Raw genomic sequence first — 26,327 nt, 5'->3', positions numbered from 1 at the left:
AATTACAGTTGCAACATCCCATAATGTCCCTCAAACTGAGTAGTGTATCACTAAGAAACGTCCTGCTCGAGTTGTCCTTGCAATGGAGGTTCGGGTTGTATAACTAGTTATTCCAGTGTTTCATCATCGGACTCATGCTTGGACTGATATGGTCAAACTGACGCCATTGTTCGTTTCTGTGTTTAGTTTTCGGTGTAGGAAGCCTCAGGACACGCAGAGCTGACGTTGTTACACAGACTGAGCTGTCAGGCCAATCAGAGCAAAGTAGCTTGCAGAAAGGAGGGATTTGGAGAGATTGATTCAACTGATGAGTCGTTTGAGAGTCATTGAAAATGTGGTGATGTGCAAATGTATATTATGAGACAGTGAAACCATTTTTTGACCTTTGATGCAAGTAAACCTGTTGTAGGAGACTCCAAAACAACATTAGGAAACTTTAAAATAGCATAATAGGAGCACTTTAATGCGCTGTCCAGTAAAACACCCAGATTTTTCACATATGGCCCAATTTAAGGTGCTAAGACACAGAGATTTAAGTTTGGTCTCCTTTCGACATTCTAGTTTTAGGTATTTTACAACCATAACGTCCCTGTATTTTTTTTTAACACAACCTAAAAATAATGACTTGATGAAGCTATGATGACTCTGGAGCGGCGTGTTTCTTCTGGTGAGTCTGAAAGCCCCATTTAAAAGAGAATCTCTCGCCACAGATGGAGCAGCGGTAAGGTTTCTCTCCTGTATGCCATCGCTCATGGATCTTCAGGTCACTTGATCGAGTGAAATTCTTGTTACAAAGTGAGCATTTAAAAGGTTTTTCTCCTGTATGAGTCCTCTGGTGCATTTGTAAACCACTTGAATTAGTAAAACCCTTCCCACAATCACCACAGTGATATGGTTTCTCTCCAGTGTGAACTCTCAGATGAACTTTGAAATAAAATGGACTAGCAAAGCTCTTCCCGCAGTAGGAGCACAGGTACGGTTTCTCTCCAGTGTGAATCCTCTCATGGGTTTTCCGGTGAGTCGAATGATAGAAACTTTTCTCACAGTGTGAACACTGATATGGTCTGTTATTAGAATGTATTTTTTGGTGTAACTTCAGAGAACTTGAGTTTGTAAAGGTTTTCTCACATTCACTGCACTGATACGGCCTTTCACTGGTGTGTGTGAGTAGATGTTTCTTCAGACTGGTTCCGCATTTGAAGCTCTTCTCGCAGAGGGGACACTTGTATGGACTCTCATTGGTGTGTATGAGTAGATGGTTGTTCAGATGGGATCCCTGGTTAAAGCTCTTCTCGCAGAGGGGGCACTGATATGGCCTCTCATTGCTATGTGTGAGTTGATGGCTCTTCAAATGGGATCTCTGGTTGAAGCTCTTCTCGCAGTGAGGACACTTGTACGGCTTTTCACCAGTGTGGATTCTCTTATGCATTGTAAGATGTTGTTTGGTGCGGAAATACTTGTCGCACTCGCTGCAGTGCAAAGTCTTTTCACTGTGTGTCTTTATATGAGCTCTCATATTATAAGGAGTGGTGAAAAAATCCTTCCCGCACTGTTCACAGCGAAACTCCTTCTTCACGCTGTGCTCTTTTGAATGAAGTCTCCTCTCTTTTGAAGTTGAAAAGCTGATGTCACATATCTTGCAGGTGAAGTCTTTCAGTTCTCTGTGTTTTCTCTCACTTTTTGCTAAATGACCCTGTTTGCTGAATGTTTTTCCACAGGAGAAACTCTTCACTGTCTGTCGCTCTTTGGATGTAGAGGCAGTTTCTCCATCAGAAGATGAACCAGCGATGTCTTCTGAAAGGAGCAAAATGGGCATTAAATATAGAACTTTTATACTAAAGCTGAATGATCAGTCAAAATAAAATTGTGTTGGATCTGAGAGTAGATCGGACAGAGATGATTTGTTCAAACAGAACAATCTAGGACCATAAATGAAGGGGGCAGCATCCAGTCTAAGCTAACTAACAAACTCCACCGCTGTAAACAACAAACTCCACCGCTGTAAACAACAAACCCTTGTAAGATTCCACTTAAAGGTGCAGTCTGTAAGAATGACAACTAGTGGTCGAAATAGGTACTGCATTCCAATTCTAAATATTGGAGATCGTCGTTTCTCCCGCCACCTACTCCTCAGACTCGGCGGCGTTCACACGAGTTGCCAGTTTGAGCACACGCAACAGGAACGAGCGCAATGGACAATGCCTGGAAACACACATTTCAAAGTAAAATAACTGGCTGTAGAAGTGTTTTTCAGAGAAATGAGTATGTGAACTTAGCATGCATATGCTTTAGTAGAGTGAAAAAGTTACATACAGCACCTTTAAGATGTCAACTTTGGGCAGTTTGTAAAAGATAGATTGGTTTGGAGAGGGCACAGCTTGAGCCCCACGAGGAAAATACCAAGGGTTGTTTGACCACCTAAGACACCTTTGGGCCTTATCATACCCTTCGTACCCTTATATACCCTTAATAATCCTTATCATGGATTGCTCCTGTCTGTCTGTCTGTCTGTCTGCCTTTCTGCTGAGTGGTTTGCGTCTGTATGCTCCGTATAGGTTTCTGTTTTGAATCTTTATTTACTATCATTCCTTTGTTGTTTATATTGCTAAATATAACTTACTCATCACCACACATTAACCTGACATCACTACCCTCAATCTAAATCGTTATCACTAGAACAACACGCTAGTAATTTGCTAGCCTGTTAACGTGCCATCCGTGCCTGCCGTCTTTATTTATTTATTTTTTCTTGTGCACACTCGCACCATTCGTGCCTGCCGTCTTTATTTATTTATTTTTAGCGCCATACGTCTTTAATAATTTTTTTCTCTCACGCCTTTTACGAGTCCATCAAACAACTGTGGTGAGTAGGATCAGTCAACAAACACGGTGAGTCATGTCTTCTCCTCTTATTGTCACTTGCACTTCGTATCACATGTATAGTATAGTCCTCTCTGTCAGCACAGAGGGCTTTTCATGTGATAAATGCAGGGAGGTAGTCAGGCTGACAGAGAAGATTTTAGAACTAGAGACACGCATCCAAACTTTAATTGAGGATAGTAAGAGTGCTAGGGCTTTAGATACTGCTTTGGATGTGACTAGCTTAGTGAACTCTGTACAAGTTCGGTTCCGGCTGTAGAGCCCATGCAGCAGGGCAACTGGGTGACCGTGAGACGCTGTAGTCACGGGACAAAACACTGCTCTCCCGTTCCGACTACCATAACAAATAGATTCTCCCCACTCAGTGAAACACCCACTGTGAATCCTGTTGAATGTGCCCTAGTTATTGGCGATTCAATTACACAGAATGTGAAAATAGAGACACCAGCCACCATAGTCACATGTTTGTTGGGAGCCAGAGCACCTGACATCAAAGCAAATTTAAAAGTGCTGGCTAATGCTAATCGTAAATTCGACTTTGCCAGTCGGAGATCACTAAAATTAACGTTAAAGAGGTGTGTGAACTCGCAAGTACGATGTCAGGCACTGTAATTTGCTCTGGCCCCATTCCTGTTCGCAGGAGTGATGAGATAGTTAGTAGATTGTCCTCACTCAGTGGCTGGCTGTCTAAGTGGTGTCCGCAGAATAATATAGAATTCATAGACAAAGTTTTTGGGGCAAACCTGACCTGTTGAAAAGAGATGGCATTCATCCCTCCTGGGATGGTGCTGCTCTTCTCTCTAGTAATATGCCACATAGTCTTAGAGCTCAAAACATAAATTGAGGTCCAGGTCAGGAAGCAGACAGACTAGCTAAACCGACCGTCTGCTAGCTGTCTCACGTCACTGAGGTCAGATAAATCCCATCATATAGAGACTCTTTCACCTAGATACCATCATATGAGACTCAGTCAGAGACTGTGTCTGTTCCCCAAATTAGGAAATACAAAAAACTCCCAAACCCATTTAAGGGTAATAATTTAATTGATGTTCAACAAATAAAAAACAGATATAATACAGATGAACAAATGATAAAGCTCAGGTTGCCGAATATTCGATCCCTTACTTCAAAACCACTTATTGTTAATGAAATGATTACAGATTATAACCTAGATGTGCTGTGTTTGACAGAAACCTGGCTAAAACCAAATGATTACATTACTTTAAATGAGTCCACCCCCCAATATTACTGTTATAAACATGAACCTCGTCTGAAAGGCAAAGGGGGAGGTGTTGGAATAATTTATTACCCTGGTAATCCAGAGTTCTCGCGAGAGCACAAGTTGAATTTGCTCAGCGAGTTACTCCGGTGTCGAGTAATGATGCTCATTAAATATGCCCCTCTATCTGAGCTGCACCAATCACATCGGGTTATCTGATATAGGCGGGCCAGAGGCGAGATGACGACAGCGCTGCGACGTCGAAGTCATTAGTAAACATTGCAAGATGACTATGGATGAACACCATTTGTTTGAAACGGCTTCAGAAGACGCCGCTCGAATCGTTCCTTTGCAAGAAGGGTGTTTTTGCTGTTTTGCCGACCGGATACGGTAAGAGTCTAATCTACCAGTTAGCTCCGCTGGTAGCCAAGCGATAACTTGTTGTGATTGGTCGTAGTGTTATCCAATTGCATGAAGTGAGATTTTCAAATGCATGCTTGGTGCCGCCCCTCGAGCTGGCCGATTTTCATTAGTCGACGCCAGACCATTAATCTTTTAGATTTAGGTCTGGATTTCCAGGCTAGTAATTTATAGTAATATCTTCAGATTTACTAAGAAGTCTAGTTTCAAATATAATTCTTTTGAACTGTTGGTGCTTAATGTAACACTATCTAGTGTAAATGATTAATCACGTTTGGGATTTGTGCTGGCTACTGTATACAGGCCACCAGGGCACCATACAGACTTTATCAAATAATTTGCTGACTTTCTATCAGAGTTAGTACTGACTGCAGATAAATTCCTAATTGTTGGTGATTTTAATATAAATGTAGATAACGAAAAAGATGCATTGGGATTGGCATTTAAAGACATTCTGAACTCTATTGGAGTTAGACAACACGTGTCAGGACTAGGGATGGGTACCGAAACCCGGTATTAAACGGGCCCCGGTGCTGAATTTTGAAAGACCGCTGGATCGTTAAGCTCGGACGTTATCGGTTCTGCTGTCGGTACTGGAGAAATTATGAAAGTAGCCTACACGTGCTATTTATTATTGCTATTAAGAAATTATTATCTTGCGAATATATATTGAACCATTTGTCTGTGATGCATTTTTGCTAAAGAGAGAGAGAGAGTGTGTGTGTGTGTGTGTGTGTGTGTGTGTGTGTGTGTGTGTGTGTGTGTGTGAGAGAGAGAGCGAGAGCGAGCGATCTTTCACGCAAAGCCACGGCACGCGCAACACAACAGCCCTGCTTAATGAGTGACGATGAGGACAGAACATTCAAAAGGTTACACTTTAGATCTTTGATATTAAACTAATTTTATTTTAGATTTAGATTTTGGCTTCCAATGATTATAAAAAAGAAGATATTTGAGGTGTAATCATTAAAAACTAATAAATAAGCCACATTCTCTCCAGCGCAACTTCCTTCCCTTCACAGAGCGATGCGCTGTCATTTCTCCCTAAAACCCAAAAGTAACGTCAGAATCTGCACGATCGGTGATTGTTGTAAAATGTAGTCTATACTGTTGCTAAACTGCGAGACGCGTTTGATAATAAAAGGCTATTAAAAGTACCAAAATTGACGCAATAGACGCTGTTCCAAAATGCGGCGCACGCTCCGAAACACACCGCAACGAGACAAGCAACGTATATTTTGGGCTTCGTGTGCGCATCTAAACGATCAAATACACAAATATGTCAAAATGGCCATCTTGGAGATTCACTTAAACAGTTTATTCACTTAAATACAGTTTATGTCTTAAATCGGCGTAAATAGTTGGGAGAAAATATGAGGCTTAATAATGATTAGATCTGCATTTGGTCTTAAAGAGGCAGCAGTCTAATAATCCTGCTGACGATTGCTCCATTAATGTGAATCAAATAACAAAAGGCAAAGAGAAAATCAGTCACAGCTCTTGAATGATATAAGCTTTAATCTATCTATGATAAACTATGCAGTGTTATTTTACATCTGACTTTATTAGATGTCTTTTTAACCCATATTACTCCTGAACAGTAATGTCAGTAGACATTACTGAAATTAAAGCACTGGGTATATAATTTGTATATTTGTTTTATTGTATACTTTTTTTTTGTTTGACCATGTGTTTGTACTTTGTTTTTGGCGTCCTGTCTGTCTATATAAAACACAAAAGCATGCACCCTTCTGCATAACATACATGTTTTATTTGTTTTGTTAAAGCATTGCTTTTTCTTTTGCTATAGATATTTATTTTACATTTCAAAATATAAAGCAATATTAATTATGTTCTAAATTATTTTTCCCCCTTTTTTTAATATAACAAAAAGAACCGATAAGAATACCGTTAAAGTACCGGATCGATAAGGAGTATCGGTAAGAGTAGTAATACCGTTAAAACCTTAACGATACCCATCCCTAGTCAGGACCTACTCATTGTCGTAATCATACTCTAGATTTCTAATATTATCACATGGAATCAATGTTGATGTCGTTGAAATTCTGCAGCAGAGCGATGACATCTCAGATCATTATCTAGTCTCGTGTAAATTACATTTAGCCAAGGCTGCAAAGCCGACTCAGTGTTACAAATATGTTAGACCTATCACTTCTGCCACTAAAGATTGCTTTATTAATAATCTTGCTGATCAGTTTCATCATCTCAGCATCCCAGATAGCTTAGAAGAACTCGATATTGCGACAGAAACTTTTAACTCTCTCTTTTCCAGCACTTTAGACACAGTTGCTCCTTTACGCTAAAAGAAGATTAAAGGAAATAGTCCAATGCCGTGGTACAACGAGCACAATCGGGCCCTTAAGAGAGCAGCCAGAAAAATGGAGCGCAACTGGAAAAAAACGAAACTAGAGGTATTTCGCAATTCATGGAAAGAGAGCACGATTTCATACAGGCTTTAAAAGCTGCTAGATCTGCTTATTTTTCAAACCTGTAAGAAGAAAATAAACAAAACCCTAGGTATTAATTTGAAACAGTGGCTAAACTAACGAAAAAGAAAGCTTCAAGCCCAGACGTTTCCAAGCAGCACAGCAGTAATGACTTTATGAACTTCTTTACTAACAAGATTGATAATATCAAGGAGAAAATTATAACTATGCAACCGTCTACTACAGTATCGCATCAGGCAGTGCATGTAGTCTCCTTGAGGAAAAATTTGATTAATTTATTGCTATAGGAGAGGAAGAATTTACTAAACTCGTTAAATCATCTAAATCGACAACATGTATTTTAGACCCTATACCGACTAAGCTACTGAAAGAGATGCTCCCAGAGGCCATAGATCCTCTTCTTAATATCATTTATTCATCTTTGTCATTAGGATACGTACCAAAAACTTTTAAGCTTGCTATGATTAAAGCACTTGTTAAAAAAAACGCAACTTGATCCTACAGAATTAGTCAATTACAGGCCGATCTCAAATCTACCTTTTCTGTCAAAGATACTAGAAAAGGCGGTATCCTCACAACTATGTTCCTTTTTAGAAAGAAATGATATCTGCGAGGATTTTCAGTCAGGATTTAGACCGTACCATAGTACTGAGACTGCTCTCATTAGAGTCACAAGTGATTTGCTCTCATCATCCGATCGTGGTTGTATCTCTCTATTAGTGTTACTCGATCTTAGTGCTGCATTTGAAACTATTGACCACAACATTCTTTTAAATAGACTCGAAAATTATGTTTGCATTAGTGGAATTGCATTAGCATGGTTTAAATCATACTTATCTGACCGTTATCAGTTTGTAGCAGTAAATGAAGAGATGTCTTATCGATCAAAAGTTCAGTATGGCGTACCACAAGGCTCAGTACTAGGACCGTTACTGTTCACTCTGTACATGCTACCCTTGGGAGATATCATTAGAAAGCATGGCATTAGTTTTCACTGTTATGCTGATGATACTCGGGGCTCTATATCTCTTCAAGCCCAGACAAAAATGACCAATTCACAAAATTAACGGAATGCATAGCTGATATAAAAAACTGGATGACTAGTAATTTCCTACTACTTAATTCAGAAAAAACAGAGATTCTAATTATTGGACAAAAAAGTTCAAATCTAGACTAAAAACACATATCTTTGGCCTAGCATTCACATAACACATTATAGACTTCTATAATTCAATGATAGGCTGCATAGTTTAGGTCAGCCGGAACCGGGAACACTTCCCATAAATTCTGATGAACGTCTAAGGATGGCGTCTACGCAAATATTAGTCTCTCGGTTTATCCCGAAGTTTACCGCAGTCCGCTGGATCCAGGCTGTATCCAGATCTGATGAAGGACCTATGCCTGGACACGACGACAACGCAGTCCTGAAGTGTCAACGCTGTAAAAAAAAAAGTGTAAAACGCTGTCGTTTGATCTGTACAGAGTCCCCACGAAGCTACGCGGATGCGCTAACTAACGTTGGTGTTTGTGCAGAGGTTTGCGCAGAGATAACTGATAATCTTTTGGGGCAAACCTGACCTGTTGAAAAGAGATGGCATTCATGGGGGGTGCTAATACAATGCTATATCAGATATATGCACAATATACTGTATGTGTACAAAATAATTGCAGAAAAAATAACATAACAATGCCCAGAGATAAGTTGATCCAAATTGTGATGTGTGTTATCAAACTTTTAAGGCTGTCACTTAAATAACACACAGACAGACATACAGACAGACAGACGTTTCTGTAATTTATAGATAGATACAATGTCTGACTTGATATTTTATCACTGGGATATTTTACACAGGTGCAGCTCACAAAAAGCCATTCTTAGTGTCTTAACGAATTGGCAGAATTCGCTACACATGAATTAAGGTCAGAACATATTTCTACAATTTAATACTAATTCTGTTACTGCAGCATATCTGGTCATAAAAGAAAGAAACATACCTGCAGGAACAAAGTCATCATCATCAACATCATCATTCTGATCTTCATCCTCATCCTGAACATCATCATCAGCATCATCATTATTCTGATCTTCATCCTCCTCCTCATGGCTCTGTTGTTGTTCCTCTGCTGTGGTTTCTTCTCCTCGTCTCTCTATCAGGTTCCTGCAGTCCTCCAGTTTGACGGAGCACATCTTCATCTGCTGTTCTCCAGCGTTACAGTCAGAGGTTTGATCAGCGGATCCATGATCCTGAGCGTCAGTATAACACAGTAAAGTGAGGCTGAGCTCTGAGTCCTGTGTGTCTCTGGACCTCCAGACTGAATCCTGAGCTTCTGTCCCATCAGTCACACACAATGAAACCTTCTCCAGATCCTGACAAACACATCATAGATCAACACAAAAAAAGAACAACCAGTTGATATTAGTCTCATTACTGAGGCATAAGAAGTGAGAAGCTAACAAAACTTTGGTTAGACTGAGCTGAAGGATGAAATGATGAGCTTCTCAAACCTCTCTGTTGGGTTTGTCTCCTCTTTCTCTCAGCTTTGCCTCCAGTGACGCCACCTCTTCCTTCAGCTGACAGATTTCAGTGATGAAATCCTCAATATCCAGCATGGACAGATCAGTTCCTACTGATTTACAGCAGATCACATCCATCTGCGCTCTCATGGTCAACATCTGAAGACAAACATCATCATTATTTCAAGAAGATTTTGAAATGAACTGACACGTGATTTAAACTCAAAATAGCCCATTTCAGAGAATATTCATTTCAGATATAAGTGTTTAGGAGCATTTATGTTTAGTTTCAGTATTGAACCAGCACTGTGCAGGGATATTATCAAATAGTATATGACACTATAACATGTATTACTCATTTAGTAATACAATAAATATGATAGTCAGATTTCTACTAATTTCACCCAAAATCGTGAATCTAGCATTGAAAATTACCCACTGTGTTGGTATAGTAACTGTTTACTACAAATATCATGGTTAAAACATGGTTACTGTAGAAAAACATGACGTCATTTGTTATGGTTACAGTAGCTATTTTTCATAAGCTAAGTAGGCGTGGAAAAGCTAAATTTAAGTTAATTAAAAACTAGATACATAAAAATAACAAGCCAACAGCTAAAACGCATATATATGTAGAACAGATTAAACTCACCGTCTGAATGCTCCAGTCTTTCTTTCTTCAGTGGTTTTACAAGTAGACTAAATAACGTCACAGCGCCTCCTACAGTACGAGCGATGGAGTAAAAGAGTAGAGGCTTCACCAACCCTGATTTCTCTATTAAAAATACATTTCAGTGGCGTTACTAATATACGAATATACTGACATATGTTTTACGGAAAAAAGACGATTGTTAAACAAATGTTAGTCAGTCAGCCTTTCTGTGGAAAACAAGCGCTTGCAGTAAAGGAAGGTTTATGTAAAAACATTATATAAAAAAATATATTTTTGAAGACTGGGGTAACGGCCAATCAAAAGCTGCTTTGAATCACTGAAAACAAAAATCCATTTCAATTTAGATTTAATAGAAAACAGTAATTTTAAATGAAATTTCACAATATTACTGTTTTTGCTGTTTATTACTGTACCCCCTCCAGCAGAACAGACGAGAAGAAATGAAGGCCAGTCACAAATACACACACTCCCTGAGACAAACGGAGAGAGGTAACACAAACTTCCATTACACTGCTTTATTGTGAATGCCGAGATATTACTTTGATCTCTGTCACTATGGTTTCTGGTAAGTAAATAAAGTCTTGACTCCCGTTGCGAGTTCATTCAGACAGTATTCAAGGCGCTACTGTAAGTTGATTTGCAAATGAAACATTTCAAGATTCAAACCTCTAAGTAAATGTGGTTACCTTGACCTTAGAACATGTTACTGTACCTGTAGTGTATTATTTCATATCCATGTCTGGATCATTTCAGCTTTGTGTAACAAAGTGACTGAGGGAAATACGACTCATTTCATGCCACCATGTTTTTCCAGTAAGTTTTAAATAGCTGCTAAAAGAATTAGGCCTCGTCATTCTGTTACATTTATTTATTCTGCAGACGCTTTTATCCGAAGCGACTTACAAATGAGGAATACAGCAAGCGATTCATCGTGAAGAGGCAAATAAACACAAGTGGTGCTCAAAATACAAAGTTTCAGACATAGCCTAGAGTAACATAAGCTAGAGTAGGGAGGGATTAAAGGAAAGAGAACGTTTTTTTTATGAGGTCATCATGAGCTCATGGAAGAGATGAGTTTCAGCTGTCTTTTGAATGTTGTCAGTGATTCTGCATTTCAGATGAGGGTGGGGAGATCATTCCACCATCAAGGAACAGTGATGAGAATGTTCTGGAGAGTCATTCCGTGCCTCTCTGTGATGGTACCACGAGTCGTCAATCATTTACCAATCGTAGGCTTCTGGTAGGGATGTAGACTCATAAGAGCGAGTGGAAGTAGGACGGTGCTGAGCTTGTGGTAGATCTTTAAGCAAACGTCAATGCCTTGAACTTGATGCGAGCAGCGAGAGGTAGCCAATGCAGAGAGATGAAGAGATGTGTGACGTGGGCCCTTTTGGGCTCGTTGAAGACAAGACGTGCTGCAGCGTTCTGAATCATTTGTAGAGGTTTGATTGCACAGGATGAAAATCCAGCCAGAAGAGCATTGCAGTAATCAAGCCCAGAAATGACCAGGGGCCGGATGTACACCCGGTCGTAAGACTAATAGTCCAGTCATTTTAAGCCAAAATGGGGGTCAACCTTGAACAAATTGCAACAGAAGCAAACTCAACTGATTTTGTATCGTCAATATGTCCTGAGTAAGGAAAAAAAAAACGGAAAAAAACGAAGAATCCCATTAGGGGAAAGTTTTGAAAAAGACCCAAATAAAGCCTATTCATACGCCTATTCGTTCTTTTTGCTCATGGGTAGCCTAAATGGGTTCCATTCAGACCTTAACATTAAGTATTTTACTGTTATGTCAACAAGATTCAACAAGACATTTTCACCTGGCTATACCCAATGTTTAGATCTGTTGTGGTATTTATGCAAATTAGCACATACGTAATTAGATTATGCACCGTTTGTCCATGTTAACAAACAATAAAAAAAAACTTGTAATACATTTTTTCTTGATGCAAGTAATCAACTCAGTAATTTTCATAGTGATATCTAAAGGTTAAAATTCTTACCCTATTCAAGTAAGAAAAATAATGAATAGGCTATATTTGGTTCTTTTTAGAAACTTTCCCCTAATGGGATTCTTCTGTTTTTTTTTTCCTTACTCAGGACATATTGAGGATACAAAATCAGTTGAGTTTGCTTCTGTTGCAATTTGTTCAACCTTTTTTCATAAAATGACTGGACTATAAGTTTAACGTAAAATGCGTAGAATAAATATCTGTTGCACCATCTGGGCGTAGCACACGTCTGAGACTAAATCTTATGCCTAGTCAAAGGTAGGTGTAAAGTACGAAGTCTTGACTTGTTGGAAAATAAATAAAAACGTTGAGACAATGGCACGTCTGGTATTCAGACTACGCGATCAGCAGGCTTTCCAGCGTGAAAGAGTAATGAGACCACGTCAATCCTCTAGATATATATATGGAAACAGAGAACTTATTGAATGTTTTCGTTCAGCAGGGTTGAATTGTTAGAATTAATCAATGAGTTATCACCGCAGTTACAACACGTAACAGACAGCAACGGAGCGCTGTCCCCAACACTGCAGGTGCTAATTTCTCTTCGATTTTATGCCGATGTTTACATACCAAAATATGCATATACTTACTGAATAGCTCAAAATTTTTTCTTGTTTCACAATCGGAGTAATTTAATTTCCTTTTTTTTGGCTCAGCAGTCGTTTTGTCATCTATTCGTTGGAGCCAATAAATTCACATATGGTACCATAATAACGTGAACGGCGTCTCAAATAACAGTGTGGTAGAACATGTCAGCGTGTACGCACATTGTCTACGATAAGCGTAGCTGCGCCTAGTTGTAGTTTTAGATGGTGCAACAGGTGTAAATATTCATCGGAAAGCTTGACATAACCAAGTCCAGCATAGAGCTTACACCCAACTTTTTTACGTCCAGCTGGTGCAACCGGTCCCTGGGCCTGGACGAGAAGCTGTATTGCATGCTCAGTTAGGAATGGCCTGATCTTCCTGATGTTGTCTACTGCAAACCTGCATGACCGAGCTGTCTTAGTTATGTGGTCTTTGCAGGTCAGTTGGTCCTCAAAGATTACTCGAAGATTTCTGACCGGACTTGATGGGGTGATTGAGGATGAATCTAGCTGGATGGTGAAATCGTGCTGTAGAGCCGTATTGGCAGGAAAGACGAGGAGCTCAGTCTTTGCCAGGTTGAGCTGCAGGTTATGTTCTTTCATCCATGCAGAGATGTCCGCCAGACAGCTTGAGATACATGTAGCTACTGTGGTTGGATGTCTATCTGGTTATTCTGTGGGAGGAAAGATGATACCTGGTTTAAAAACAATTCGTTCAAGTGTTTTCGCTATGAAAGGTAGAAGCGAGACAGGTCTGTAACTATCTACAAATTACTTATTTAATGTAGGTTTTTTTTAGCAGTGGGGTTACCCGAGCCTGCTTGAATACAGTAGGGAAAACGCCAGCATGGAAAGATGTGTTGATCATGAGTGAGTGTGCTGGTAAAAGTGTAGGAGAGATGGCTTGTGGGTTGAGGGATTGGATCTAGAGCAGTGGTTCTCAATGTGTGGGCTCTGTCTAGTGGTACGCAGAGGAAACACTGAATTTCGATCTCACCGGTGTGAGTAGAACGTGATCAACTGCTAAATTCAAACTGTTTTCCCCAACTAACGTGATCATTATAAAGGCGATTCAATGCTATAGCTAACAAATATGTGAATATTTTGAATAAAAAAATAAATAAAAGCAGATCATCAGTCATTGAGTGGTTGTGGTCGCATGACAAGCAATGACGCTTCACCATGGAAACAAAGTGATACGATCTATAACGGTCGCCTTGAAAAGCTTATGCTTGGGGAGCAGCTGAATTTTTTTAACTTAAGTGTGTGAAAAGGTTAAATATAAATTAATGTTAGGTGGATGATTAAATTATGAAAAGTTCAAAACTGCTATTGTGGCTTCAATCTGGCAAGAGAAGTTTGGATCAGGAGGAGAATGTTTCAAATACAAGAACTGAAGAGGATGAGAGTGAACCGAGCACAAGTGCTAACAACAGTGTACTTTTAAGTACAATACATTTTCATTTAATCTGTAAGTACAGTTTTTATTTCACTTTTAGGTGCAATACAATTTAATTTAATCATTAAAAAAATTACCTGTATGTAAGCAGCACACAGTGCAGTGTTGATGTTAAAACTGTGTTGTTACAATGTTTGAAGTGGCTGACAACAATAAATATTCTTATTATAAATAAAACTGCCTGGTTTTTGAGCTGTGCATAACTGTAGCTGAATAGTTAGGCCTACTACGCTACTGTATTTTAATATTGGTCATTATGGTGGTACTTGGAGAGCCAAATATTTTCTGAGGTGGTACTTGGTGTAAAAAGTTTGAGAACCACTGATCTAGAGGACAGGTGGTAGGATGACTGGAGAGGAGAAGTTTAAATACTTCTGCCTCGGTTTATGGAGAGAAAGATGAGAGAAGATTTCTGGCCGTGGATGTGGAGTTCCTTTGTACGTGGAGCTGTGAACTGACTGCTGATGGGTTGTTGTGTTGTTAGAAAATAAGTTAATGTGGAACAAAAAGTGTCTGTTGGGGTATTCACATCCAGAGATGAGAATTGTGTGGGTGAGGGAAGAGAAGATGACAGAGGAAAGATATGAGGGAGAAAGTGAGCACAGGTTTTGCCTGAAAGTAATTGGTAGAGGGGTTGGTGGTGCACAAGTATCAAGTTGTAGATGAAACGTAATGAAGAAATGATCGGAAATGTGCAGAAGTTTCACCAAAATGTTGTCTGTGATGCAGTTGCGTGTGTAAAATAGATCAAGTTGGTTGCCTGATTTTTGAGTACCTGTGGTGATGAGCCGTTTGAGATCAAATGAGGCTAGGAGAGAGAGAAGTCAGTAGCATAAGGCTTCACTAGATGAATGTTGAAATCGCCAAATTCTACAAGTGGACGGCCATCCTCAGGGAATGAGGACAGCAGCACATCGAGCTCGTTTACAAAGGTACCCAGTTGACCTTGGGGGCGATAAATTACTACAATATGGATTTTAACAAGAGCTGTAACTGTAATAGCATGAAATTCAAAACGAATTGTTATTGCATAGAGAAGAGTGAGTTGAGAATTTCCAATTGTTAGAAATGAGAAGACCTGTACCTCCACCCCTCCCAGATTGGCGAGGAGTGTGAGAGAAAGAGAAGTTGTTAGAGAGAGTAGCTATTAGTAGTAAGCTAGTAGTATTAAGAGTAGATTGTGTTGCAAAGGATGGAATGAAGTCAGCTTTGTTAACTGGTGACTGACAATTTCAGAGACCCACAGAAACAGAGAGAAGTGCATTAGAAGAGGAGAAAATTGGACGCAGATTAGCAGTATTGCGCTGCCTTCTGCGTGTGATGGTAGAGTGTAGTTGAGAGACAACAGGAATGTACTGAAAGCCCATGTTGAGTATGACACCATAAAGTGGGAAAGATAGTTGAATCAGAAAGGGAAAAGGAAGATACTTGAGTGCCTTACCGGTGTCCTTGCTCGGTGGAGTCGCGCAGGTAGAGTCGCTGGTTTTCACCCAAGGAGTTGGTCTTCATCCTTAGAGTTGGTCTTCACCCGGGGAGTTGGTCTTCATCCGAGGAGTTGGTCTTCATCCTTGGAGTTGGTCTTCACCCGAGGAGTTGGTCTTCACCCGAGGAGTTGGTCTTCACCCGAGGAGTTGGTCTTCACCCGAGGAGTTGGTCTTCACCCGAGGAGTTGGTCTTCATCCGAGGAGTTGGTCTTCATCCGAGGAGTTGGTCTTCACCCCAGGAGTTGGTCTTCACCCCAGGAGTTGGTCTTCATCCGAGGAGTTGGTCTTCATCCGAGGAGTTGGTCTTCATCCGGGGAGTTGGTCTTCATCCGGGGAGTTGGTCTTCACCCGGGGAGTTGGTCTTCACCCGAGTTTGTACACGCTCTTAAATTTAGCACAGCAAAGCCTATAGTCTGCAAATGGCTGAAATCGAAACTAAGCAACAGAATAGAACCAGGTATTTAAGCCAGTACTTATGCACTCTACAAACTTTTTATCTACTTACGCACTCGCAGCAGTCTCCAGTAGTGACTAATCGCTTTTCCTGACTTTCCTTTTCCTGTTCTCTAATTAGCAATAAGTATAATTCAAATACAACTGGAAACGAAAGTAGAAAATACAGATTACCAGAGTCAAATTAATCTTACCTAGCAGGAAATTATTAACTAGAATTAAACAAATTACTGAGATAAAAAAACCCAATAAACACAAACTTGAATCCAATACCAAACACTGATCTGCACATTACAGAGAATTTAAAGTTGTCACAAAGAAAGGATCCAGAGGATTCATTTCTACACAGTGATAATGTTCCACAGATATTGTAGTTTTAGGTTTTACTTTTTACAAACATAAAATAACGTTAATGTAACATTGCAAAGTGTTTTTTTTACACCACCTAAAAAATAATGACATGATGAAGCTATGATGACTCTGGAGCGGCGTGTTTCTTCTGGTGAGTCTGAAAACCCCATTTAAAAGCGAATCTCTCACCGCAGATGGAGCAGCGGTAAGGTGTCTCTCCAGTATGCCATCGCTCATGGATCTTCAGGTCGCTTGATCGAGTGAAATTCTTGTCACAATGTGAGCATTTAAAAGGTTTTTCTCCTGTATGAGTTCTCTTGTGTATTTTTAAGTCACTTAGCTTATAAAAACCCTTCCCACAATAACTACAGTGATAAGGTCTTTCTCCCGTGTGAACTCTCAGATGAACTTTGAATGAATATGGACTAGCAAAGCTCTTCCCGCAGTAGGAGCACAGGTACGGTTTCTCTCCAGTGTGAATCCTCTCATGGGTTTTCCGGTGAGTTGAATGATGGAAACGTTTCTCACAGTGTGAACACTGATACGGTTTGAAGTCAGAGTGTATTTTTTTGTGTGCCTTTAGAGCAGTTGTGTTTGTAAAGGTTTTCTCACATTCACTGCACTGAAACGGCCTCTCCTTGGTGTGTGTGAGTAGATGTTTCTTCGGTTTAGATTCCTGGTTGAAGCTCTTCTCACATTGAGTGTACTTGTGCGGACTCTCATTGGTGTGTATGAGTAGATGTTTCTTCAGTTTACATCCCTCTTTGAAGCTCTTCTCACATTGAGGGCACTTGTACGGCCTCTCATTGGAGTGTGTGAGTAGATGATTCTTCAGAGACGATCCCTGGTTGAAGCTCTTCTCGCATTGAGGGCACTTGTACAGCCTTTTATTGCTGTGTATGAGTTGATGGCACTTCAGACCCCATTCCTGGTTGAAGCTCTTTTCACATTGAGGGCATTTGAACGGCCTCTCATTGGCGTGTATGAATAGATGTTTGTTCAGATGGGATCGCTGGTTGAAGCTCTTCTCACATTGAGTGCACTTGTACGGCCTCTCATTGGTGTGTGTGAGTAGATGGCTCCTCAGACCCGATCTCAGACTGAAGCTCTTCTCACAGTGAGGGCATTTGTACGGCTTTTCACCAGTGTGGCTTCGCTTATGCATTGAAAGTTGTTGGTTGGTGCGGAAATACTTGTCGCACTCATTGCAGTGGAAAGTCTTTTCGCTGTGTGTCTTTAAATGAGCTCTCATATTCTGAGCAGTGGTGAAAAAATCCTTCCCGCACTGTTCGCAGCGAAACTCCTCCTTCACGCTGTGCTCTTTTGAATGAAGTCTCCTCTCTTTTGAGGTAGAAAAGCTGATGTCGCATCTCTTGCAGGTGAAGTCTTTCTGTTCTGGGTGTTTTCTGTCATTTCCTGCAAAATTTTCCTGTTTGCTGAATGTTTTTCCACAGGAGTATCTCTTTCTTGTCTGTCGCTGTTTGGATGTAGAGGCAGTTTCTCCATCAGAAGATGAACCAGCGTCGTCATCTGAAAGGAATATAATGAGCATGAAATAGACGTTTTTCTGTAAATTCTATATCTGAATTTTGATCAGTAGGGATCCAGAATAACATTTGAGAGGGGGGATTTTTAATCTTTAATCCCATTCGGACAGGGCTAGTTTTCTAAACTACGTTACAATCCTTATCACTCAACGTCTGTGATTTCATGTATCGATTGGGACGGGACTAAAATCTCTATGTTTATTACAAAAGTGGGCGTGTGTTTTCTAGATGTGTGCTTTACAGAAGGTTGTGTGTTGTGCCTGCGTTTATCACGTATGATGTATATGTCTTTTAGTTAAATATTTATTGATATAATTTTAATTTATTATAAAAAAAATGGCTGTTTAATAATAAATCCACATAAGTAAGCAGATAAATCTAGACAAATATCTTAACACTGATATTAAAATGGGTATTCATCGCAGTTTCTTAAAATTATAAATTTAAATTTAAAACTTGAAATTAAATGAAAGCATGCTGAAGACTGGTGGGATTGGATTTGATGTCTCAGAGGACTGTTGAGTTTGCCGGAAAAATAGTAGGTAATTTGAACGGTAATTATTTCCCATGGGGACGTAGGGTATTTTCTGATAAAGATATTATACTGCAAAGTGATGATGTTACTGATCACTACCTTGTGACGTGCGTACTGCTGATATTTGCCACATTCCGCCGCGTTATCGACTAGGTAGAACAAGTCTCCCAAAACACTATAGATAGATTCACAAATAACCTGCCTGATCTGTCTCAGCTTCTCAGTGTACCCAAACACATAAATGAACTTGAGGAAATGATTAGCAGTATGGGCACCATTTTCTCTAGCACATTAGAAACTGTTGCACCCATCAGATTAAAAAAATGTTCAAGAGAAAGGTACTAGGGATGTTAACCGATGACCGTTCAACCGATGGTTGACCGTATGAACGTTAACCGATCAAAGTTGTCGGTAGTCGGTTAAAAAAAAAATCTCTAAATTAGGCTATTATAGACAGTGGACTAAATGCTACTACAGTTAGCCATCTCATTCCAAGATCTTTTGTGTGAAGTGAACAAATCCCTCACACTCAATTTTTTTATACTTATAATAAACCAATAAAAACATTTGGCGCGAGGTCACAGCATTTGGGTTTGCGCGCTCACAAGGTTTGCGAAAAGTAAAGGCTACAAGCTAAAACACTCGAGGTTAGAGCCAGGGCAGACGACAGGATGAAGCGTGCAAAGAAAAGTAGTGTGTGGGACCATTTCACCAAAAAGAATGATGACACAGATGTAAGTTGCAACTTGTGTGATCTAGATCCAGTGCTTAAATACAGTAGTAGCACAGATTTGTCTTAAAAGATCTATTATCTAAATATCGATAAATGACGGCGTTTCCATTAACCGATGTTATGCGACAAAACGTCCTTTTTTCTCTCGAGATTAGTCATTCCAAAAATCACGGCAAAGGACGTTGGTAAGTTTATATATATAGCCTATCACAGCCACCGCATTAGACATTTTTATTATTATTATTAATGGAAGGAGACGTGGCGTGTTATCCAAGCATTAATGGCAGGGAAAGACACTTACTAAGAAAATCACATAGGAGTTTCTGGGTGTTTCGCCCTCATTCTGCTCCGAGAAGGCTAATTATTGTTTATTTTATAAATTTAATAAAGAACTCTGTCTCATATTCTGTCCAAACGATCCATGTAGGCCACTTTTGTGTCCATTCGTTTTTCCTTTTTTAACCCGTAATTGAAAAACGAAAAATTAACTGTTGTTGTCTTTTTAAAACGCAAAGTTGAACACCAACATTTTAATTTGACCTGGCTACACCAACTGCTACGCAAAAAAGTAAATAGACGAATTTTCAGATTTTTGTTTATGACTTTTTGCCCCTTTATTAAACATTTAAAATATTCACAAATTAATATGGGAAACATGTCGATTTTACTGGTTTTCTAAGGCCAAATTAGAACCTGGAATTGATATTTTTCCCGCAGTTCTGAATGAGAAGAGCCATTCATATTATTAATAAACTATTGTTTTCTAAGTGTCGGCTAACATCACATCTCCATCTCCGCTGTTAAGCAGATGCGCTTTTAGAGAGAAATGCACCTTATACGGATTACATAATCATAAGGTATTAGCTTTCGATTCGAATTTGTTCGTTTTAAAGTGGACATTTCAAGCTTTAGCCTATAGACTATATTTTGTTTCAGTTCTCGCGCTCCAGTTTACGGAGATCATGAAAGTGCGTCTGATTGTTTTATTTTATTTTACAAAAGCACGTTTTCTTGTTATTGTGAGTTCACACAAATAAAAGTAGTTGAGAATAATGTATTATTATTTTCTGTATGACCAGAAATGATAGAGTATAAGTTGTTTCCACTGTTGATAGGAAAATGCAAGTGTTTGCGGCCGCGCCTCCGTGTCATGCAGTGCGCGCTCCACACTTAGCTTTGTTACTTTTTTTTTTCATAAAAGCGTCTTCTAAATATAGCCTATTAAATGTTATAATAAAATAATATAAAATTATTATTATTTGCGTAGCTATACATGGACATCAAACACACCGCGTCTTCTAAGTCCGGTGACTGTAAATGTTTCCATTGCAGTTTTGCGAAATATTCCTTTTTCGAATTGCCTGAAAAACCACCTCATGTGAGCGTAAAAACTTTTTTGCGATAAACGGGAGTTTATGCGAAATTGACGTGTTTCCATTTGCGCAATTTGAAGGGTAATGGAAACGCGGCTTATGATGTATCACCTGAAAACGCGACACCCGCAAGCCTCTTCGGGTGAGAAAGGTAGCCAAAGCCAACCTACCGTGTCATCTATGCTAGCTGGTAGGAAATGTGACAAACAGCGTGTGTGTGTGTGTGTGTGTGTGTGTGTGTGTGTGTGTGTGTGTGTGTGTGTGTGTGTGTGTGTGTGTGTGAGAGCGGGAGGCAGAGCGGCAGAGAGATGAGACAGAGTTGCGAAATTGCAGGCGCAGCTCGAAATGGCTGTTATTTCAAATAGCGCATATTTTAAACTAATCGGTTAACCGGTTTCAACCGACTAATGAGGCTCGGTGGTCGGTCAAGAAAATGTTTAGTTTTCGCCATCCCAAAAAGGTACTGCATCAAGGTACAACAGTATTACTCACGCTATCAAGAGAGAAACTCGTAACGTAGAGTGCAAATGGAGACAAACTCATTTAGAGGTCTTTGGTCACATGGACAGACAGCACTTCCCGTTATAAAAAGGCTCTTAAAGCAGCTCCGCAAACTAATAGAAAGTAAGCAAAACAATCAAAGATTTTTATTTAGTACAGTGGCTAGATTAACATTTAAACTGACGTCACCTGAATTGAATATTAAATCACATTTTAATAGTAATGACGATGAATATCTTCACTGAGAAAATCAAAAGCATCAGAAATACAATTGTAAATGTACAACCTTTGTCAGCGTTTTATGATTCAACGTTTTATGATATTACCCCTCAAGAACAATTGCAGTGATCTACAACTATAGGACAGGAAGAGCTAAATAAACGTTAGTTTTTCAAGCAACTCAAAGAGTTGTTACCTGTAGCAGAAGAGCCTCTTCTCAATATTATTAACTCATCTTTATTTCTAGGTCATATTATTAATCCTCTCATTAAGAAACCACAACTAGATTCAAATGAATTAGCGAATTACAGACCCATTTCAAATCGTCCATTAATGTCTAAAATACTTGTGTCCACTCAATTGTGTCACTTCCTGCAAAAAAATATCCATGAAATATTTCAGTCACGCCATCTCTGCTATTTTCAATATGCTGCCACTTGGTAATATTATAAAACATGGAATTAGTTTCCACTTTCATGCCGATGATACTCAGTTATTTCATCACAACCAGATGCAATCTCTAAATTATCCAAGGTGTTAAAGATACGAAATATTGGATGACCTGTAATTTACTTAAGACTGAAAATGTAGATAAGACTGAGGCATTACAAACCTGTACACAAAATCTCTTAGAATTCAATTTGTATTTAGAAGGATATACTGCAACTTCATCCTCTTCAACTAAAGACCTGGGTGTTATATTAGACAGCAACTTGTATTTCGAAAATCATATTTCATGCGTTACAAAAAATGCTAAGCTACTGAACATGCTATCTGTTTCTGATGCAACGGTGGCTTCACTTTTGTGACGTCCAGTCATTTATATAGATCAGTGGTAGTAAAGGTGTCGCGCAATGAAGATCGGCCCGCAAGTGAAACTGCTCTGAGTTTCATTCCACTTTTGTTTCGTTTGCCATTTCTCAAATGCAACAGAAATGGCAGCTCTTATCAGTTGTGCAAACTGTAACAAAATTTTGTTGCACCGGCAGGAAAAAAAAGTCTCAAAATGTGATAATTTGGTTGCAGTCTGGAGCCCTGGATCAGTTAAAATAATAAAGTATTTGTGTTAAGTCTTAGTGTGGTTTAGGGCTGCAACGAGTAATCGATAAGATCGATAATGAAAATCATCGACAACGAATGTCATTATCGATTAGCCGCGTCTTCCCACCATGCATGGAAAACTTCCGCCAGTCGTGTCAAATTAAAGCACCAAATAATGCATTTCTATGGACAAAATGCATCTAAAAATAGTGGAGAAAACAGAGTGAGCTGTTGCAGGATTTTGCCTAAATATCTATTGTTGGACATTAAATTTAGGTTTAAAAGTCAACTTGTAATTCAAGTATTTTATGAGAGTGGTAACTAAAGGGATAACAGCGTGTTGTAATTGAATATAAATAGGGGCTTCCACACCGGATAGTTCTAGGAAGGGTAGGTTCCCCGAGAACTAATGGTTTCCTTAGGAACGTTTTCCTGGTTGCATTCGCACTCCCAGTAGAAACTCTGAAGTAACTTAAGCTGCGCATGTTGTTGTGACTTATTTTGACGGCGCAGCAGACCTTTATTTTGACTGCACTGAGAACGCCAGCCAGAGCCACAGCGTGGCTCGTAGGGCTGGGCAAAAAAATTGATTTTTCGATTAATCGTCTTTTAAAATGTGGTCGATTAAAAATCGATTCTCAAAAGCCACAAATTTTTTCATATTTGTTTATCCATCACCCAAAATCCAGTATTAGCACTGTTTATAGCCTTGCAGTCTCCATGTTACAGCTAATGCTGTGAGATTTTATGTGTGTTGTATCTTAAACATAAAATATCCTGATCCTGATTGATCAAGGTATGTGACTGTTCTGACTTGTCAATTTTCAGCATCAATTTTTCATCTAGTATCAAAACCCTGTCTATTCATTGTATGCATTTGAAGTTGGGTTATATACCCAAGTCTCCCTAAAATAAAAACAGTTTAATATACAGTTTTGTGGCTCTTCATTTATTTTTATTAATTAACCTCTTGTAAACTTATGTTCACTGTATTAAATCTGTATTCATTGAGTCGAATGGGGAATTGAAATCGAATTTAGAATCTAAATCAAATCGAGAATCGAAATCGAATCGAATTTAGAGCATGTGAATCGAAATCGAATCGAATTGGAACATCTGAATCGATACCCAGCCCTAGTGGCTCGTTAGTTCGTTAGTTTACGATCTGTCTAACAGTCCTGTCTAATACATTATTAGATGGAACTGTTATACATGGAAAGTAGACAGTAATGAAAAGTTATTAGCGTATGCCGTGTGGTTGATGTCCAGTGTTGCTGAGCAGAAATACATAATCATGTTTCGCTTGGTCCCCCAAAGTTGCGTTGGATTCTCCTCAGCGTAAAGGTTAAGAGGCCCATCGATCACTGTTTTCCATGTTCGTAGAGTTAGTTTGTGGAGTAAATATACAGGCTATAATCTGTGTGTTTACACAGCTTTTTAAAAATGGCGGGTGCTGGAGTTTCGTGTGCGTTCAGCCAATCAGCGTCACTAACGTCACGGACAGTTCCTATTGTGCCGAGTAAGGGGCCGTTCACATATATCGCATTTAAAAACACGTAGAAGGCACAGCTGTGCCACTGTCTCCTTCTTTCCTAGCCGCTTGCGCTCCCGTGACGTATGTCAGTCATATAAAAGATCACTTGTTTAGCGTTCATGTAAACACTACATTCGGATTCATCAATCGGAATAAATTCAGTCCGATTGAAACAGAAGTTGTGCATGTAAACGTAGCCACTGTGACATTTTACACACGTGCAGCTCACAATGTGCCGTTCTAAGGGTGTCAAATTGGCAAAATTCATAAAAAATGCTGCTACACAAATTTAGGTCAGAACATGCATAATATTTTTACAATTAAATAATGGTAATTCTGTTAAGTATATGATTAAACATACCTGAAGGAACAAAGTCATCAAAAACATCATTCTGATCTTCATCTTCATCATTCTGATCTTCATCCTCCTCCTCATGGCTCTGTTGTTGTTCCTCTGCTGTGGTTTCTTCTCCTCGTCTCTCTATCAGGTTCCTGCAGTCCTCCAGTTTGACGGAGCACATCTTCATCTGCTGTTCTCCAGCGTTACAGTCAGAGGTTTGATCAGCGGATCCATGATCCTGAGCGTCAGTATAACACAGTAAAGTGAGGCTGAGCTCTGAGTCCTGTGTGTCTCTGGATCTCCAGACTGAATCCTGAGCTTCTGTCCCATCAGTCACACACACTGAAACCTTCTCCAGATCCTGACAAACACATCATAGATCAACACAAATAAACAACAACCTGTTGATATTAGCCTCATTACTCAGCAGTTATCTCTAGTGGGTATATTGGTGATTTGTTTGCATATTTTGCTGCTGGCTTAATTTGAGATGTGCATAAGAAGTGAGAAGCTAACAAAGCTTAGGTTTGATCGAGCTGAAGGATGAAATGATGAGCTGCTCAAACCTCTCTGTTGGGTTTGTCTCCTCTTTCTCTCAGCTTTGCCTCCAGTGACGCCACCTCTTTCTTCAGCTGACAGATTTCAGTGATGAAATCCTCAATATCCAGCATGGACAGATCAGTTCCTACTGATTTACAGCAGATCACATCCATCTGTGCTCTCATGGTCAACATCTGAAGACAAACACAACACAATTATTACAGGACGCATTTGTAATGAACTGACACGTGATTTAAACTCAAAATATTTTGGAGAATATTCAGAAATGTTTATTTCAGATGTAAAATTGTATGAGGGTTTATGTATAGTTTCAGTAGTGAGCCAGCACAAGAATAAGAACAAGCCAGGAATATTTTCAAATATGGCATTATTACATGTATAACTCATATATTAAGATATTATCAGATTTCTACTAATTTCATCAGAAACCATGAAAAATTTAAAAGCATCTAGCACTAAAAATTAAGCATTGTGTTAGAATTGTTTACTACCAATACCATGGTTAAAAAATGGTTACTTTAATGAAACAACAGGACATTTGTTATGGTAACTCTAGTAAAACCAAGGTTATTTTTCAGTCAAGTGGGCGAGGAAAAGCTTCAGTTAAACTCATTGAAAACTAGGACAAAAACAACAAGAAGCAAATAAAAGGTAAAACGCATAAACAATGTAAAACAGACCAAACACCTACCGTCTGGGCTCTCCAGTCGTCTTTCTTTAGTTTCTTCAGTGGTTATACCGGCAGACTACGTCGTCACAGCGCCTCCTACAGTACGAGCGATGAAGTTTCTACAACAAACCTATTTCCCTTATTTAAAATACCATTGTATTGCAGTGACGTTTCCAAGAGACTAATGTACTATCAAAGCTTTACGTGATTATTATAAAGACGATTGATGAACGAATGTTAGTTAGTCAGCCGGTAATCGAAATGACCGTTAATTTTTGGATGACTTGAGTTCGCGGCTTTACGCGGCCAGTCAGCCCGTATATCGAAATTACCGTTAATGTTTGAATTACGAGAGTTCGCGGCATTCTGTGAAAGCCAAGAGAAAGCGCGCGCAGATATCAGAGGCGCACTGTAGAGGTAGATACATGTTCCAGACGCTCTCTGTTTGAAATAAATGCTGTTCTTCACTTCTGTTGTTGAATCATAAATAAAACGCTTTGCCATTTTCTACACTTTATTATGCAGCACAAGCATTTTCAACTGCGATAATAAGAAATATTTCTTAGCAGCAGATAAGCATACTAGAAAGATTTATGAAGGGTCATGTGACATTGAAGACGGGAGTAACGGCCAATCAAAACGCAGCTTTGACTCACTGGATAATTATTATTATTTTTTTAATAGTTTCAAATAGAAAACAGTGATTTAAAATTGGAATATTTTCCAATATCATGTTGATATTCACCATC

At 39.3% G+C, this 26,327-nt stretch overlaps 5 protein-coding genes across 8 annotated transcripts in view; all 5 read right to left on the bottom strand.

Moving 5' to 3' along the window:
- Positions 1 to 10,278, bottom strand: part of LOC309495425 (uncharacterized protein) — a 34,660-nt gene extending 24,382 nt beyond the window's left edge. Inside the window, exon 1 of the mRNA XM_082165208.1 lies at positions 10,207 to 10,278. The gene's annotated coding sequence lies outside the window, so the exon portion shown is untranslated. The remainder of the gene's footprint in view (positions 1 to 10,206) is intronic.
- The window catches only part of LOC309495413 (uncharacterized protein), a 96,439-nt gene that overhangs the window by 5,351 nt on the left and 64,761 nt on the right, over positions 1 to 26,327 (bottom strand). The gene's annotated exons all lie outside the window — the stretch shown is intronic.
- The window catches only part of LOC309495410 (uncharacterized protein), an 83,924-nt gene that overhangs the window by 5,351 nt on the left and 52,246 nt on the right, over positions 1 to 26,327 (bottom strand). The window lies entirely within an intron of this gene.
- LOC309495422 (uncharacterized protein) lies at positions 448 to 10,123 on the bottom strand. Of its 3 annotated transcripts, XM_082165199.1 has the most exons (5): positions 9,942 to 10,123; positions 9,494 to 9,661; positions 8,983 to 9,355; positions 8,339 to 8,425; positions 448 to 1,794 (listed from the first exon to the last, which is right to left on the bottom strand). In XM_082165199.1, exons 1-5 carry the CDS (start codon positions 10,005 to 10,007, stop codon positions 635 to 637), a joined length of 1,854 nt encoding a protein of 617 aa, XP_082021325.1. In that variant the 5' UTR covers positions 10,008 to 10,123; the 3' UTR covers positions 448 to 634. The 3 variants fall into 3 exon arrangements, with proteins under 3 accessions (XP_082021325.1, XP_082021327.1, XP_082021326.1); XM_082165201.1 differs by lacking the exon at positions 8,339 to 8,425 and having other exon boundaries at positions 448 to 1,791; positions 9,942 to 10,122; XM_082165200.1 differs by lacking the exon at positions 8,339 to 8,425 and having other exon boundaries at positions 9,942 to 10,119.
- LOC309495420 (uncharacterized protein) lies at positions 11,029 to 26,145 on the bottom strand. 2 transcript variants are annotated; one of them, XR_014204661.1, is made up of 5 exons: positions 25,600 to 26,145; positions 24,914 to 25,081; positions 24,369 to 24,708; positions 15,678 to 18,054; positions 11,029 to 13,451 (listed from the first exon to the last, which is right to left on the bottom strand). XR_014204661.1 is itself a non-coding variant. In XM_082165192.1 (4 exons), exons 2-4 carry the CDS (start codon positions 25,079 to 25,081, stop codon positions 16,643 to 16,645), a joined length of 1,920 nt encoding a protein of 639 aa, XP_082021318.1. In that variant the 5' UTR covers positions 25,600 to 26,145; the 3' UTR covers positions 14,217 to 16,642. The 2 variants fall into 2 exon arrangements, 1 of the variants encoding a protein (XP_082021318.1); XM_082165192.1 differs by lacking the exon at positions 11,029 to 13,451 and having other exon boundaries at positions 14,217 to 18,054.

This window comes from Leuciscus leuciscus (genome assembly GCF_965113295.1).
Source record: "Leuciscus leuciscus genome assembly, chromosome: 3".
Lineage (NCBI taxonomy): Eukaryota > Metazoa > Chordata > Actinopteri > Cypriniformes > Leuciscidae > Leuciscus > Leuciscus leuciscus.
The sequence above is the reverse complement of the archived record's forward strand: the minus strand, read 5'-3'. Positions and strand labels throughout refer to the sequence as shown.

Coding starts and splice junctions, on each gene's coding strand:
- LOC309495422 (XM_082165199.1), bottom strand. CDS start 10,007: ATGTTTTTCTACAGTAACCATGTTTTAACCATGATATTTGTAGTAAAC. Junction 8,426..8,982: donor TGATGACTTTGTTCCTGCAG/GTATGTTTCTTT, acceptor TTTTTTTTACAG/CGTTGACACTTCAGGACTGC. Junction 1,795..8,338: donor CCTGGATCCAGCGGACTGCG/GTAAACTTCGGG, acceptor TGCTCCTTTCAG/AAGACATCGCTGGTTCATCT.
- LOC309495420 (XM_082165192.1), bottom strand. CDS start 25,081: ATGTTGACCATGAGAGCACAGATGGATGTGATCTGCTGTAAATCAGTA. Junction 24,709..24,913: donor GAGACAAACCCAACAGAGAG/GTTTGAGCAGCT, acceptor TGTGTTTGTCAG/GATCTGGAGAAGGTTTCAGT. Junction 18,055..24,368: donor TGATGACTTTGTTCCTTCAG/GTATGTTTAATC, acceptor TATTCCTTTCAG/ATGACGACGCTGGTTCATCT.